This window comes from Danaus plexippus, assembly GCF_018135715.1.
Source record: "Danaus plexippus chromosome 18 unlocalized genomic scaffold, MEX_DaPlex mxdp_20, whole genome shotgun sequence".
Classification (NCBI taxonomy): domain Eukaryota; kingdom Metazoa; phylum Arthropoda; class Insecta; order Lepidoptera; family Nymphalidae; genus Danaus; species Danaus plexippus.
Genome location: NW_026869853.1, coordinates 3,694,395 through 3,712,788, shown reverse-complemented (window position 1 = coordinate 3,712,788; position 18,394 = coordinate 3,694,395). Strand labels below are relative to the sequence as shown.

Below are 18,394 nucleotides of genomic sequence, written 5' to 3'. Positions count from 1 at the left end.
CTTCGGCCTCCATTCATACCAATCAATATATACACAGAGTTCCAAATAAGGAATCTAAATGGAATTCATTTTAATGGACGTGATTCCTGAAAAGCAACGTTATGGAGTAGTAAACATTTTAGTGTGTTAAAAACGAACACTAAAAAACGAGTTTCGTTTGAGTAAATAACGTCCTAATTGATGGTTTTAACTGTAACGCCGTCCGTACGTAACAATTAACGAAATATGCACAGGAAAGACGATCAGGGCGTAGGGAGTGCGAGGCCATTAATAGCAATCAATATTCCCTCCACGCCGGAATAAGGATTTGTATCGGGTTCCGGAACCGAATCCCGTCTTATGTATGTCCATTTATCTTGCAAGGAAATAACATACCCTATGTCACTGACTATATATACATATATATATATTAATAACAAACTATACATATAATATATTAACATACTATGAGATAATTCCTAGTAAATGACTAATCAATACGAGACGCGTTTTGGAAAGTTCTGGGTCATGTTGGACCCGCATACCGCTTCCCGGAACCCGTGCGGGTTGCTCAGACCCACGCTATAATACGATCTAAAGAACCCTCTACATTATATAAGCCTTAAATAAATTCATAGAAAAACAAGCCGTCCATTTGTCGGACACGTCATAAAAATAGAATGCAGTTTTAAAAATATAATACGAAAATATATAAAGACATCTGTTATTTAATATATACACATAATGTTAGATAATGATGAGCTTATCGTACATTTTTATTTTATTTACAACTAACATAGAATAAAAAAGCAATAACAATTTAGTCATAAATATTATTTATAATCTGTATCGAGTGTCTGACAAAAGTGAATTGCTCGATTTTTTTTAATACCACAGCTCGTTGATTTAAAGTTTTCAGACTTCAATAACAATAGCTCTCATAATAAAATAACAATACATATGTATATATTTATTAATTATACGAATGATTGTAAGTGTATCCGTTACATAATAACAGGCCCCCATAGGCGCCGCGCCTCCATAAATCTCGGAGGCCATTCCATCGCTTCCTTTGTCGTTTTTTTTTTGTCGCTGGCGCGGTAATAAGATCGCGAACATCAACGTCAGGTAAAGATAGTCTTGGCTCCAGCCAGCCGCGAGTGAATTGCATGTCACCGTAGCACAGGGTATTCGTTGATATAATTAAATATCCAGGTCTCAAATTATACTGAATGCTCTCGAGACAGGTAGTACAAAATAATTGGAAATTATTTAAAAAAATATCGAATGATTTAAAAAAAATCATAATTCGTAATAGTAAATAGTTTAAGTAAAAGATTCTTTAACGGAAAGAAACGAAAGTTAAGTTCAAAATTAGCGAATGCTCAGACGAAACCCTTTTGTCTTTGAAGCGAGTGTAACAGCGACATGCGTCTATTGACCGTACAGATGTACACATTCGAATGTTTTCGATTACCGACGTCCGTTGAGTCACCGCTCGCCGCTCGCCGTTCACCGCCAGCCATCCTCACCGTCACTCACCAATCGAAGCGACTGTAACGATCAAATAAATCCACGAGTCCATATAGAACGAACGATCTCAGTGTCCTATAAGGCTACTATTGCTAAGTCGGTAATAATTATATCAAACGAGTTTCAAAGTAACTAGCGAGTTCAGCCTTCACACAGCACTCCCGGTCGCTAAAATGTCGGCGAAGCGTTTCTTGTGTCGGCGAGAAATAGCAGCTCAGGGCCAACGAGGGCCATTAGCATACATAATGATAGCTCAAACATACGACTCCCCTCCCAACGTAGGAACGGACACGAGATCGATCAATTAACTGTCTCCTTAATACTTACGATGCTCCAAGATGTAGAGACTACCATAACTATTTTATAAAAGTTCAATTTAATATATTATTAACGTTTATATTTTAATTAAAGTTTAGGATAATTATAACAATTTAGATTGTTCCAAGTTATCGGCGATGTCTTGTTGAATGTTACTTAAATTAACGCGATATCGTAAGCGCGATAGGCAACAACATTTGGTTTCATTGTCCAAAGCTCGGTTAACTAAAACAGATATAATTCTAAACGCGATCAATACAAGTCATTTGGCGAACCTGTTTCTGAGACATCACGAACAGACTCATCTAACAACGAGATAAGAAACTCCGACGTATTTAATTGTCACCAGACACAGTAGTTCCCACGTGAAATTTGAATACGCAACTTATAAAACATTAACAAAATGTTAATTAGTTTTTTGGCCAATAAAAAGCTTTAATATATTGATATGGTGATACTGACAATGATATATAATCTTATAACGCCAATATGAGAACCGGGAGACTAGATTGGTGTCTGTCTTCCTTGTAGCGCGTTCCAACAACACGCACGCATGCATAACGAGTCCAAATTTCAGAAGAAGGGCGCAATTAACGCCGGATCGTGCTATCAATATGAGAATCTCTCACGCGAACAGAAACGTCAGTGATTTTTTTTAAATGACGCGACCGAACAAAAATCAAATACGTGTCCCGTTTTTTAAATAAAAAACAAATTGACTTCGATTAAAAAAAATATATTTTCAATTGACCCTTGCTTAAAAGATATTTAATATATAACCTTTTTAAAAATTTTACAAAGTCTGTTGAGGTCGAGGAAAAAATTAAATTTGAGATAACTTTGTATGACAGTTGTTGAAGAGGTTTTAGATTCTAATGGGTTGCTTTTTCCTTTATTAATGGTCATTATCGTTAATTACTTCATGAACAAAGTACTTAAAATATAAAATTGAAATCGATAGCTTCTTTAAGTTTGTTAAGAGCTCACAAAATACTATCTTTGTCTGGCCTTCTATACTTTTATATCCTATTTTGTGAAGGCGATCCCAAACCAAAGCCAGAAAAAAAAGCATTTCAGAATTCTAAATATAATTCGACTCAGAAATTTTTCAACAATACCGTAATTAGATAAATGTGATTGCACTTGAGCATATATATCTTCGCGAGAGTATCAGTATTTCTTCTGACGAGTGGAATAGTTCTGTGCACCGCGCTGCCATTCTGATCAAAACTTAATAAGTGGTAATTACAGTCATATAAAAGATGCCCATCTTCGGCATCAGAAATTGCGTTTCGCCCACAAATTACTGATGTCCAAAGTACCTACGCATTTATCCCTATATGGCTGCACCTTATCAGACAGCACGCATGCAACTATGTGTGCCATCACGACCACATGAAATGCCTCGAGGAAATCCGGTCGTATAATGCGAGCAAATTTTTGAATTTCTAAAGCAATGCGATGTATTACCTACATAAGATAGAAAAAAATATGACGTTCAACAAACACGGAGGTATCTTTTTTTTTGTAATTTTTCATATAAAGTTACATTATAGAATTTATCCCCTTTCAAAGTAAGGAAATAAATTTGTTGATAGAAAATTCCTCGTTCTACTTATTTATTTGAATCTGGACAACTCTTTTGTAATCAAACTATCCATCTTCAACTCTGGGTTTATATCAGATATGTGAATATTTTTACATATTATTACGAATATTACGTCACATATAATAATTTATTTTTGCATGTATAATCAATCGTTTAATATAAAAAATATACAATAAATAGCCCTCACAGTAATTATATATACTGACTGATCACTAAAATTATATTTTGAGAGTATGGTTGAAACTTAATAAGCACATTGCGTTTTGTTTGATTATAAATCATATCGGGAAATTTAGTTAATTAATACGCCACGGGATAGATTTAGACTATAGACATAGACATCAAAACTATCAGATGCTGTCATAGAGAGATCTATATCGCCTCTCAGAGGTTCCGTTGTAACATAAAAATATGATAACAATTAATAAAAGACATATTAGTTTAAAATTTAACATTATCATAAAATGACAAGTTTTTTTTTTAATCTCCTCCACAGCTGAGGTGTTTAAGAAAAGTCTTAGACGTTTAATGCATAGCAATTTATTAAAAAGATCTTAAATTTATATGTATAGTCTTACAGACCTCGTCTGCCCGTGATCACGTTTGCTGCAAAGTAACCGAAACGTCGGGATTATGTAGTTTTTAAATAATAAAATCCGCGTAGTATATCCGAGTAATACTAGTTTCATTTAAATGAATAAAACTCGCGGAAATCTTAGATCTCATTAAACGTATAGTGTTTTCAATATCCGCTATCAGTGGTCGTAGTATTTATCCCATGTGAAACGTCCTGTAGTTTTTGCTAACCCTACCAGCTATAATTCCCACGTGTATAAGTTAGTGTCTTCTCCAGCGCGACATTCTAATTATGTTTTTGTGTCGCCGTCATAGGGGAAGCCGTTTCTTAACCTTTTCACCAAAAAAAAACTGCCGTCCATTGTTAAACACGGAAGTAAGGAAGGGAAGGTATAGGGGATTACGATGCAACTGACGAAAAAACTTACACAGACCGCTTTAAACAATGATATCTCTGAAGCAATTGTTCACAGATCTATCTCAGAAACATCCTTAACTTGGAGAGTTCAAAAAATGGGATACACATGTCTGCGTCCATTTAAATTTCGTTCCAAACTGAAGCTATTATTCTAAAATAATTTCTTTTAAATCATTTTAAATATATTCATTTCTATTAAGTATCCACAAGGATAATCCAAATTAAAGTCGATTAAATTTTAAACTTCGCCCGCTTTACAAATACTATTACTCACGTTTATATAGTATTGTATTACATGACAATGTATATATGTTCTTACAATATAGTGTCATTCGTTTAAAATGATGAATACTACTGCATAAGATTATACCCGATTAATCCCCCCGTTAGAATACATCTTAGAGCCTACCAATGTTTTAGGCCCCAATTAGGACAATAGAATGTTATTTCTAGGACATTCCTTGAACTATAATAGAGTGAGAGCATATTCTCTCTAGACAACTGATTTTAACTATAAAGTATTTATTTTATTAAGATCCTTAACTTCAAGCGATGAACATCTCTAAATTGATCAATAATGCAAATTCAAATCGCCATAATCTTAAACATTAGCTAGCGTAATAGTATAACAAAGTTTTTGCAAAATACAATTGACATTTCATTAGAAATGAAAAACAATTATATTTAAATATTACTATGACCGCAATTCCTTTGTAGTAACGGCTCTTTTTCCACATAATCAGAATCTCACCCTAGCTATGGCTACATTAGTACGTTCAAAGTACTTCATCGCTAACTTCACGCCGTAGACAACTCGTACTTCGCAGCCAGCAGTCACTCGAGTACTTCATCCCACTCGAATCTTATCCCTCGCAAGAGCCCGAGGGAGGCACGCCAAATGTCAAGCCTTCAGCTACACGCTTACATATAGACACTCTCCGATCGTTGTCTCAAATACAGCCAATATACGGACAGATTATAATGTAGCAATAATTATTATTTTCTTAAACACTATACACATATCATATCTATTAAAATTATTACAACACTTGTTTCTTAAGTACACTTACTTAAGAAACAAGTGTTACTCGCCCAAATATTATGAGACGGTTTTTTTTTTTATTTGAATTAGATTGCTTGGCTGTCTTCCCGGCTGATGAGAGATGTAGATTTAGATGGTCAACGCAAAACTCCGTAAAAGCATAAACCTAGATCAGAATTTTGTTAAAAAAACGAAAAATTTCTAAAATACAAAATCATAATTCCTGCGAACAAACAACAGAATACCGCAAAAAGGGTTAATATATTTACAACGGTTTATTGCGACCGGTATGTTTCTGCCTATTGTCCGACACAAAACCTAGCATGACTAATTTCAATAGCTCGCTGATAGCCGCTGATGCAAAGTATGGACGTGGAAAATAACTATAAGGACAGGATACCGAATGGCGGACGCATTTACATTCGCGGGGCTCCGTCCTAACCGCGATACATCGACATCTGACGTACTTGAAACGACATCTCGGTGAATGTTAAAATTTGCACTACACATAACGATTCCAGCAGAAATCTTATATATGTCCATCAAGTTTTAATGTAATGCCACTCTCTTGCAATCGTATATGACAATTTTATAAGCCGTATCATAAAAAAATAGTTTTCACAATACAAATAAAACACAAACACACACAACGCTAACCCGCAAATGTATAATAAACAAAATGCTCACATGTCACGAAACATCTAGGTTTAAGCAAAATCTACACGTAAAATAAGCATAAGAAATGGTCCTCTGGATGTCATAAATCTACAAAATGTGCTACAGATGACAATCGTTTTCGCTTGAATATAACTCAACAATTCAAGAGCCGAAGCCCCTTTCTTTGTAGTCCTCGATCGATGGCTACTTACAATTGACATCTAAATCGTACTAAACTAGCACCTACATACATTTATGTTAAATTATCTAAAGCTTGGATTTCATACATTTTTTATAATCCTAATCTCTAACCTTAGACGAAAGATTTCGTTGGTCCATATCCCATATAAGAATACAAAAGAGTAATAAAATTAAATAATCGCCAGGTAAAAACATAATTAGCGCATCTAGAGACGTTGAGTCCACGGGCTGGTACCTGTAGCTCATTACCTTCGCTACCTGCCACCACAATTACAAGCCCGAGTATTTTTTCCGCGACAACAATTTCACCGTTCCCGCTATACGCCATCTTGGATTGGTTCGTTTAGGAATGTTCTGGAACGACTTGAGAATTTCGGATGGCGCTAATTCATGTTACAATAAGTGTTGATAATTTATCTCTTAAATTACTAACTAAATTATCTTGAATGTAAATTTTTATGACTAATCGAACACCTAGCTCTATTTACAAGTACGGAACAGGAAATCCCATATAATAGGACAAAACTGTATGCAATCATAGTGCCATGGAGGACTGCATCTCCGTGCGTAATTAAATGCACGGCTCCATTAGTGGCACGCAGTAAAAATAATAGATCAAAACTATTACAACCTCTATAGCTAAAGAAATAAGGGTAATAGTTCATTGTGCTGTTTGTAATATACAGCCGTGATCGCAATATCGTCGACGGGCACGTCTCATTCAGTGAGTGATTATTCACGCACGCGACTGTTCGGAGACTTCTTAACGCACGACTGTGAAAGCTCATGTCATTTTCTACCGGGTTATGTCAAAGCGAGGGTTTGTCAATTCTATATAAGAAAAATAATATAAAAGATACAAAATTGCAATTATTACTACACCTTAAAAACATAATTTACAACCAAACTTAGGAATAAAACACGATCGCAAGCGTCCAATATGTGATATATAATGTTATAATTTACAACAGATTACACATCGGTCCCTAATAAGTCATTGATCGTAGTTTCGCACCGCTCAGCCACGCACATGCAGCGGGACGCGGTTATTATTATTTGGACAAACAAAAGCGCGCGTACCATTGTCGCTTTCCGGGAAAAGATGGCCGCGATTACCGCCACCCGCCCGCGCCATCGCACTGTAAATCATTATCTCAGTAAAAACTAATTGAAAAGAACGCTGCACCTTTTGTTATCGCGCATTAGTTATTCCGTTTGAACGTGCCTTCGACGCATTTTTGTGATATCGTTACCCGAAGAACAGATTGTCTTCTAAGAAATTTACTAATGACTAATTACGATCTTTTGGAACTTTTTGAAATATTAACTTAATCAGGGTTAAAGTGTATGGTTGTTTTAACTGCTTATTTATTTTGAAGAAGTTCTTAAAATCGTTTGTATTACGATTAATAATCTAAATGGATAAAGTCCGCCAAAAGACTATTCAAAAGGCATAAAATGCTCGAAATTGTTTCATCCAACATATAAAACAAACTTTTTTCAATGTTGTTATTTGAAATAAGTAATGTATAACAATAATTCGAATCCTTACTCTGACTAGTTACTTTACTGTTTATATTTAATTCTTTTAAAAATAATATCCATCGCCTCTTCAACACGAACGCAACATAAAACCATATTCAAAACAATCACCACCACTCAGCCAATTTGAGAGGCTTCATGACGACAGTCAATACGTTATTGCTTAGTGGTTAGAATTTACGACTCCGTATTTACGAGGATCGTACACACTATAAATACTTACTAGTGATGTATAAAATACAGATAAAAAAATAAATTTAAAAATAAATAAATATGAATAGAGAAAATGTATTATTAAAAATGCCAAATTTCCGAACGGTAAAAATATGTCATCCAGTATAATATGACATATGAATATAATACAACATAAACAATATTTAAATTTCATCAAAATGAATGAGAACGTTATAAATATATTAATAATGAACCCCATGAATATCCCGGCGACGTATAAACACGACATAACCTGTTGCGTCTCGTATTGTAAACTAATTAATGCGTTTTATTAGTCCATATTGTTTGCAAACTTGTCCATTCATTTTGCTCATTTTGACCACGGGTACTCACTACTCGGTGATTGTTTTATTTGGTAAAGTTTATTATGTTTTGCGATTTAATAATAATAATAATAACCTAGATGTTATTTCCTACTCGTTGTGGTTTTTTTGTATATACATATTTATATTCATTATAGACTTTTAAAAAATAAGTTGACATTATATTTACTAGTTACAGACACGCTTAAATCGGTCCATTTTTACGTTATTCTTAAAAATTTACTTTTTTTTGTTATGACTATAATATATATATAAAAAGTTTTCATAAATTGTTCAACAGATGAAATATAGTATATTAGTCTCGTTTTATTTATTATATATCCGCGCTGATAACGTCAGGTAAATTAAGTAATTTGAACACGGATTGTCCAATGCGGCTGCTTTCATAGTTGCACTTAAACATCGCTGTAAGTTCACACGGCGTGTTATCGGAGGCATTTGTTACAACTTACCCCAAATATTCTAAAGCCCCACGATTTGTTCCAATGACCCTCGCCATTGTTTTGCGCAAATGTAAAAAAAAAAAACTATCATAAAAATGTCTTGTATAACACAATACATATAGGTTATTACAAAAGCGTAAGAAAACTTTTTGGTCAAATAAAGAGAGTAAACTCAGCAGCGGCTTTTCTGTTCAAATTGTTTTTGAGAAATTTCGAATTAAGAATTATTTTTTGTCAAGAAAAAAATACATTATTATTCTAAGCAGAAGCTTTATAACATACGTAAATATATGTTAAACCGAAAAGTATTTTAAACCTTATACTTTTTTATACGTGAGAGATATAACATAAATAATAATAATATAGAAAAGTTACAAATGGTGAAATTAGTGAATAACTTCTAAATATGTGGAATTGTATAAAAAAAAATATCTTTTTACTATAGTCTGTAATGTATACAGCGCTTAATTATTTTTTTTAAATCACAGGGGCTCCTTATTTAAACCCGTCTGCATCTTCATTCTTTACAATGGCATCTTCCGTTAGGTCAGTTACTCACATATGGAGAATAATATCATATTACTGTTACCCCGCTAAAACTGTCAACATGTTTTGAATAGATGTATTTAGTTAATATAACAAAGAAATTAACGAAACCGCGTTAGGAAGAATTAATTTCAAGATGACAGTACTTAAACATAGATTTAAAAAAGTACAATCATTCAGTTCTAGTAAGAGACTATTGACGATAGATGAAAAAGTATCTATATATATATATATAGAAACTTTTTAGTTATAAGCGCTTATAAGATAGTTGAAATATTGTATATATTTACATCAGCCCAGGTACGTTCAGGGAATACAAGGTCTGTTCCGTGAACTCATTAACGCGTTTCCGCTACCTGCCATCGCACGTCACTTTTGTGACACGTCATTGTACTTACAACGTATACATATACCTTATTATTTATAAATTAAGAAAAACATTAACTTGAATGACTAAAATTATTCCTTTTCTAACATTTCATTCAAAACTTCGTGGTTCATAATATCCACTTAATTACCGGGATGTTGCTTTTATTTTTGATCACGGCTGATCGACTACGGATATATCATTAATTGACAACCCTATTTAAGTTCTACCTTAAATGAACTCTATTGTAAGGAGATAAGAGTCAAATTAATGATCAAAGTGACGAAGGTTGCAGGGTTGGGCCGTTATCTGTGTATTGGTCGAGTGGCCTCGCCGCGGCGTTGCACTCGCGACTGCCGCGATAACAATTACTGAGAAACTTATTTTGTTTACTGCAAACTAAAACACTAATATCAACCTTATTACATCGTATTAGAGTGGTAATTCGTATGAAATGTAAAGTGACGATGGCAGTTACCGAGTCGAATACTAAATACCGAACGGTCTTCAAAGGTAACACACTAACATAGTATAGCAAAGTCCGTGTTGCAGTTAGATATCCTAAGCTAGAGGTTTGTATGACCTAATTCACAGCACTTGACTGCATTGCACAATATCTCAACTCACAAGGACAGTTCAAAACAGCTTCTTGTTGAGACTCATGCTTGGACTAATAATGTTATAAAATTCGATACAGTTTTAATTAGTTACTCATAAAGTGGTACACGTTAAGCTACGAATAAGTACTATACCTAGGTTCATACATTATTCTAGCTCTCAGCGAGTGTCCTCCCCTAATACGTCAGGTAATACCTCGAGGGACCTCTGGCAACATTAACGCAGTACAAAACGTCTATTAAACGTAACGCCCCATACAGGTCGTCGGTCGTATCCCTTTCATTTCTAATAACATCATAAGCATTCCCCACCCAATTAGTTATACGGCAGGTAAAAAAATATCGCACCATTATCAAACGGTTATTTGGAAAGTGAGTCAAAGAGCTGACGGACTCATTGTACTCGATAATCTCCGACCAGATGTCCGCCCGCACCGCTAGCCGTCTCCTGTCCTATGTAACCATACATACATATATACATTTATATATATATAAGCTAGTAAGCAGCGTCTAAAAATTCAAGTCGCGGCGTCAGCGAATGCAGCCGGTCTCGCGCCATCGGGCTAATGAGTGACGGGGGGGTGTCGGGGGGCGGCGGGGGGTGTTTGTGGCGAACGAGGGGGGTCAGGCGGGGGCCAGGCCGGCGGGGAGTCGCGGGGGCTGCGGGGGTCGGCGCGGCCCGGGGGGGGTCGCGGTAATGGCGCGCGGCGTCGGATGTCGCCGGGGGGTGCCGCCGCGCCGCCGATAACAAAATCACTAGAGAACGTGTGCCCAGATGCTGACAACACACTTGAAATGGACGCGGTAAATTTGACTCTTACGTCCCTCGTGTGACAACTTATAATGACGCTAATGGCTCCACGCTAATGGCGGTCTCAGATGTGGAAACATAGTTATACTGTATACAGCACACTGAATTACGTAAAGGTTTCATTGATCCGTATATGTTTATATTAATAGGAATCCCTTGTGAAATAAACCTTAAGCAGAAACCAACTGAACGATACAATAAAAGATATATATCTACTATACGCGTTTGATTAACATGTTCTCGTTACTGAGAGTATTAACCGAAGTATTAATTAAAACTGCCACATCCATTATATTTACGTATCTTCTTATCCGGTAAACATCGCCGATGCCCAAAATACAGTGCGGGCGACGCATCGTAAATCGCGCGGTCCGGAGGGCCTTTGTGGCCTCGACTTGGCACAAACATACCTACGGCTGGCTCGACACGTCTCACGTCTAACGACTTCAGCGATAAGTACACTGGGCGACAGTTCAGACTTTACTAGAAACTGAGATAATACTAGGTTACAATGAGACTTGTAGCAAAAACAACGGAAATATGTACACTAGACGACAATTAGATTACACCTTAGACTTCCACTAAACACTTATTTGGTTATAAAATGTCTTTTATAACCAAATTTCACACGCAATCGTTGAATAATAAGTCAATAAACACTTCTTACATATTCATATATGTATACCATACCTTATGATATGTCCTCACCGATCTAAACACGTCTTAAATATTGTAAGGATGAACGAAAGTATGTTACAATTATGTAGACAAGAATATTTTAATTAATTTCTCATTGTTATTAAAAAGTAACTTAAACATTATTATTTCTAGATTATCTTTGGGTATTTCATTATAAAAATTCTCTTAACGACGCCATAATCTGATATTATATACACGAATTAATTTTTTTATATCGACTACGTACATATTACTATTCTGTCTTTATTAAGTGTACTCTCTATATACTTCAAACTTTCCAAGTCACACCGACAGTAGGTACTCGATGAAGGTATTTTTTTTTCCTAACTCGTTTCTAATTAAGTAGAGAGCATCGGTTTCGCGCGGATGCGGACTGCTTACCAAATACGTCGCATTTAAATAAACAATACATTACGCTTACCACCAGTGAATATCGTCAAACTAAACGGACGGTTGATATTTATAATAGTTTTCCATTAATGTAACAACGTAGAAAACATCATAGTGTGAGACAATTAAGTAACGAAAAACTATAAACTATCTGTGTTTTGTTTGACTATGACAACTCATGGTAGGGATACCGTTAGCATGATCAGACTGAGGAGAATATGTTTCCTGTTTCACGTGTAACTTAAGATTTGCCGGAGTACTTATCTTAACAACATTAAATGTACACGATTTACAATTTTACTCTCCCATTGACACAATAATAAACATTATTTATTGTTTAAACAGTGTACAGTAAACGAAATATATTAAACTATATAACTCACCAAACTTAAAAATTAAAATGTCATTACATTCCTAAGCACCCGCGATTAGCTCGCTGTATTATTAAAATTTACAATCAAATTATAATAAAACAAGTACGGACTTTTTCCTCTCAGATATCTAGACGTCTATGCGACAAGGATAAAGATCTTATCTAAAATTATCAAATCTATTTTTATTCGGAACATTTTCACGTGTAATCTATATTTCAGTATTATGCTGGCGTATGTCGACAAACTTTCATTCTGTTTTCAAAATAACAAAATGACGCCGCGTGCTTTATTTGGTTATAAAGTTAAATTTTATTATCTTATATTATAATTAAGAAATTCTTATTCTATATTACAAAATAACTACCAACGAGGTTCAATGCATATTTCAGAATATCTTTAGAACGCGTAATTGATAGTAATTGTTTATGTCAATACGTAAGAGGCGTTCGTTTATATCACAGATAATTAAGATTGTTTTTTTTTAAGTTTCTATATGTCATTGTAGATTAAAAAAATATGGGTACTGAATGTTATGATACACTTATTTTTTTTACACCATATTGATGCTATCGACCAAAACAAAGCTTCGCTATGTATTCAAAGTATATTCAGAAGATATTCTTCCGATAACTGTAGTGCTGAGGATGGAAATTGACCTCAGTTCCAAAAAAGTCCTCTCAGTGAATTGGGAATCAATTCAAACTATATTACTCATATATTTTTAATGTGATACTTAATGCTGTGCCAACTTGGTGTTTTGAACATTATATGTAATATAGATAGATATATTCAGTTTAAAATACTTTTAAAAATAAGAATTAATGCTGAAGCATGAGAAGAAAGAAATTTTCATCCCGTCAAAAGTCACTCGAATCATTACATTTACTTAATAACTGTTCAATAGGTCCGTATGAGAAAAACAAGCGGACGGGAACAGCGAGTCAGCGACACGGGTCGCCAGCACTAACTGTAACTAGTGACAGAGAAAACCGCGGGACAAAGTTTATAACACAGAAAAGTTGCGGAGCGACGAGACTCAACAAAGTCGACTGAACTTCCGAACAAGACGAAACTTTCAAAGAGATCTTTTGGGGTGAAAAAAGTTGATGCGTACAGAATTAATTGCATTAATAAAGTGCGGCCAGGCCGGTGTTTAGGGACGCGGGGCGAGTGCGGGCGGCGGGTCGGGGGGAGGGGGTCGCTCGCGGCCGCCGGGGGTGAAGAGGAGGCGCGGGGGGCTGCGGGAGGGCGGAGGGGGACGCGGGGGCGAACGGACACAAAGGAGAGGCGCGGCCGGCGGCGGACCGCGGCTGGCCTTATCACAGGCACACAGTCGCCGCGCGCGCCTCGCGACGAACGTCTCGCGACTTATACGCGGTCTTGACCTGCGACCTGCGACCCGGGACCGGCGACACACCGTGTCCCCTGACTCGTGATAGTGAGTGAAACATTAAACCTGTGAACACGTGTCGTCCGCGCACTGCGCATCTCACCTATATTTTTATTGGTCGGAAGTTTGAAGCACGCGGCCGTTTGTAATATAACAAAACGGCCGAACTGTCAAAAATTGTAAACACAACACACGTGCCGACTCGCAAGTAAGTTTACAACTTCTTTCTTCCTCACGAATTTTTCGAATTTTCACGCGGAGTTTGTGTACATATCTTGTATTTCATGCAGTAGTAACTTTTTTTAAACCTCTATCTTTTCGCCTTCGACTTGAATTTATTTGTTACTATAATAAATTGTCTTAAAGTGGTGTAAAAATTTCACTTCGGCGGTCCTCTGCCTTCAATGACTAGTAAAAGAACAAATCTACCTTCTTATTGATAGGAACTCATTCCGGACATCACTGTCTACGCTAAATAATAACTACGCTCATTGAAGTAATTGTTAGGAAAAATATTTTCAAATCATTCCTATGTTTCGAGTATTAAATTAATATTTTTTTAGAATCTGTAATTTATTAAAAAGGTCATATTTTCGTGCACACACTACTTAAACGATAACTAAGTTCCGACGGTAAATATTCGTATAAAGTTTGTATTTCATAGATATTTTACGCATTAATTTACTCTAAAATATAAAAGATTACAGTAAACATTGAAAAACATTTACCTTAATGTAAGTAGATGATCCATAATAATAATATTAAAATGTCAAACTTTGTTGTCAAACTCTCGAGTCAAATAAAAAAAAAAGAGTAACGTAAACAATACAGTCAACAAATTTATGAAAAGTATGACATGTTATATAGCGAGCTAGTAACGCCATCTGTTATCCATGATGCGACACCGGCTCCAAGGTTATGGTGTCACTGACCCGACGATTTTGCGGCTGCCTGTTGTCGTAGGTCATAATTTTATATCTCGTTTTTGTTTATATTTTCGCAACTTTATAGCTTTCCGCATAAACGGATTTATTGTTTTAACGATTTGTTAACCTTGAGTGACGTGTTGCTAAATGACATTGGATGTCAAAAAAATTTGATGAATCGATACAAGTGTATTGATAAAAGGTTATTGAACTTTACGTTTAGCACTTGAGACTTTAGATAGGAAAGCGATGTTTTGACATGTTTTCTCCTTATAACAAACATCGAACTCCTATAATAAGTGTAAAGCGTAATAGCAATGTGTATAATTAGTAATAATAATTACCGAGTGACATGTCTTAAGAGTAATCACTTTACAACATTCAGATATTGACTCAAGATATATATTTTTAATGTCATGAGAGTGGGATTCTAAGTCGTCGATTTGTGAAACTCGTGAGAAAAAATAAATTTTTCATAATACGGAGACGCATAGATGTTCTATTTACAAAAAAATATAAATTTTAAGGTATAATAAACATTTTTTTTGTTGCAGTAAGCGAGAGGCAAAGATGACAACGAAGGGAAAGCGTCCTATGCGCGCCCTCACACCCGGAGATAAGATCGAGGCCATACAGAGGGTCAACGACGGCGAGTCCAAAGCCTCGGTCGCTCGTGACATAGGAGTGCCCGAGTCCACGCTGCGGGGCTGGTGCAAGAATGAGGACAAGCTCCGCTACATGACCTCGAGGTTGTCCTCCCCCGACACCGACAAGAGCAACGACGGGGAGCCGCCGGACAAGCGCGCGCGCACCGAGTCCCCGACAGCTCCTCAGTCACCCATCAACACCGGCCTGGATCTTTCTAGCGCGGTCTCCGTTACTCACAGCACCACCCAGCCTCCGCCGCAGGCCGATGTCCCCGTCGAGCTCACTACCAAGCGCAGCGAGCCCTCGCCCCCACTCCATCCGCCACGAGAGCGCCGACCGGACCCCGGAGCCAGCGTCTCCATGAGCGCCATCAGCCCGCTATCGGGATTGGCCCATCTACCAGGACTTACACATTCTCACCTCGGATTGAGCTTCAATGAAATCGCAAACAACCTAACACTCCTCGCTCAACTGAACCCCGGACTGTCGACGCTGTCGGCGCAGCCGGCGAGCAGAGCGCTGCGGTCTGTGCGCTCGCCGAAGCCAGCTCACAACGGAGTGCTTAACTTGAACGAAAACAAACATCGCAGCAAATCAAACCACTCATCGGACCCGTACAGACACAGCGGGTCCAAGTCGAGTCACCACACTACTTCGCAATCAGCGTCTCAGCCCGTCGACGACACGCTGTGGTACTGGCTCAAAACTCAACAGGCCATGCTAGATTTGACTTCCCAAACAACGGCTCATCCGTTGCAATTAGGAAAAACTAGCGATCCCACTCTGCCGCCTAAGCCCGTGGCGCCCACGCCGCCCGTCAGTTCGCACCTCGACTACAACAGAAACTCTTGGCTGTGGCAGTATTACAAACAGTTCGGTGGAGCCATGCCGGTTCCGGAAGACAAGCACAAGCCGGCGTCACAGGTACCGAAAGACAAGTCCGGAGACATCTTGTTCTCGCATTTAACTAAAGCGAAGCCGGAGGACGACCGGAGCATCATTAGTCCAGACCAGAGCCAAACTCTGTCGGCTAAAGTCCGCGAGACAGTCCCGCCGCCGCTCCCGGCCGCTCCCGCAGAACCTCGAGTGGCCGAGCCCGCCTCGAGCCCGGACGTCGGCACGGAGAATAAGGAACCCTCAGTAGAGAAACCCATCGAGTCCGGCAGAAGCCAAACCAAGGCCAGAAACGTGCTCGACAACTTACTGTTCAACAGCAGCCAAGCGGCCAACGAAGAGAATAAGAGCAACGGCTCCACGAACGGCGAGTGGGAGGCGGGCACGGTGGAGGCGCTGGAACACGGAGACAAGTTCCTCGCGTGGCTGGAGGCCAGCGGCGACCCGAGCGTCACCCGCATGCACGTGCATCAGCTCCGAGCACTGCTCCACAACCTCCGCACGCGCCGCGCCGCGCCCGACGCACGCCGCAAGTAACCCCGCGGCCTCCGTCCGGCGCTCGCTACAGGGAATTATTCAATTACATGTACATAATTAGTATATAGGTCGTCGCCAGTAAGCGTTCACTTGTGATATGTGTAGCCAAATTTGCGTAATTTCTTTGTTCTAAAAGAAAAGCTATGCATTAAATCTGTTTACTTTTAGTTTAGTTAAGTTATAAGTCCGCCGCGGTCTCGGTGAGCTCCGCCGAGCGACCTCCGTGAACACAGCATTAGATAGTTCCGCGTTTCATCGGTCTTTATAATCAGATATGGTAGTCTTTTAATGAATGTTACGCATTAACCGGCGAACCCTTTATTTTCGATGCACGCATACTCCCTCGTTCAGTACCTAGTGTAAGTAGTGCCGCTGCTGACATTCCCCTTCAACCCTACTCTAGTAGTTGGAGCCCCGTGTTCTACCTCAAGTCATGAGCATAGCTATGCTAAGTCACGGCGTCCTTTCAAACTCTCGCCTCCGAGACGGCGACACGTGACACGGGACGTGACACTCGTCCCGTCTCCCGTCTCCAGGCTCCTCATACCAAATACTGGAAGGATGTTTCGTCTCGTGTGCCAATCATGCGAACAAGGTGTATTGTTAAGATAATTTATGACTATTGTGTTAGAGCTAGGTACACGTCTGATTGTTTTGTATTGCTCAGTATTTTATATTGTAGACATGACGTATGTCGACATCGGAATTGTATTATATGTTAAAGTTAACAGTTAAGGACACTGTGATCAAAATTATAAATTATTGAGAGATTATTAATATTGTAAGTACATTCCTAATAAATAGAGTGTATTATTGTATGTTGAACGATTGTCCAATGACGGAGGCTTGGTCACGGCGAGGGCCGGGGCAACCGAACCTTCTAGAAGAGTTTAGAGCTCCGTTTCATTGAAGTAAGAATAGTTAATTTGCATTTCGTGTTAATTTTATTAGCTCCACGGGAAATTATTTGAGAGATGTATTTTGTACAAAATTACAAATTGAAATTATTAAAATTATACTCCTTACACAAAGTATGTGATCTTGAAATGTTGAAGAATTAAAGATTAACCTTTACATGATGTTTTCATTGCCCTTACTATTTGAATAAGAAGTAGTCTGTTAGTATGAAGATATATTAACATTAACTTGCTATAATAAAAAAAAAAAAGATCAAGTACAGTTTCATTCTAAAGAATTTATAAATTGAATGAGTTAGAAAATAAAATATATGTTTAGCTTTACAACTAATAAGTTATCCACTTACAACTTTCAAAGCTTTCAATGTTAAAACAACTAGCGCCATCTTTTGATTGATTAAAG

At 37.6% G+C, this 18,394-nt stretch overlaps 2 protein-coding genes across 2 annotated transcripts in view; one reads left to right on the top strand and one right to left on the bottom strand.

The window, feature by feature from the left end:
* The window catches only part of LOC116772898 (dynein regulatory complex subunit 7), an 83,059-nt gene that overhangs the window by 63,640 nt on the left and 1,025 nt on the right, over positions 1-18,394 (bottom strand). The window lies entirely within an intron of this gene.
* LOC116772899 (protein distal antenna-like) lies at positions 13,955-18,148 on the top strand. Its single transcript, XM_032665205.2, has 2 exons — positions 13,955-14,277; positions 15,550-18,148. The coding sequence occupies exon 2, from the start codon at positions 15,566-15,568 to the stop codon at positions 17,072-17,074; it is 1,509 nt and encodes a 502-aa protein (XP_032521096.1). The 5' UTR covers positions 13,955-14,277; positions 15,550-15,565; the 3' UTR covers positions 17,075-18,148.

What these genes read in the sequence shown, in the direction of transcription:
- LOC116772899 (XM_032665205.2), top strand. Translation starts at nt 15,566, where the DNA reads ATGACAACGAAGGGAAAGCGTCCTATGCGCGCCCTCACACCCGGAGAT.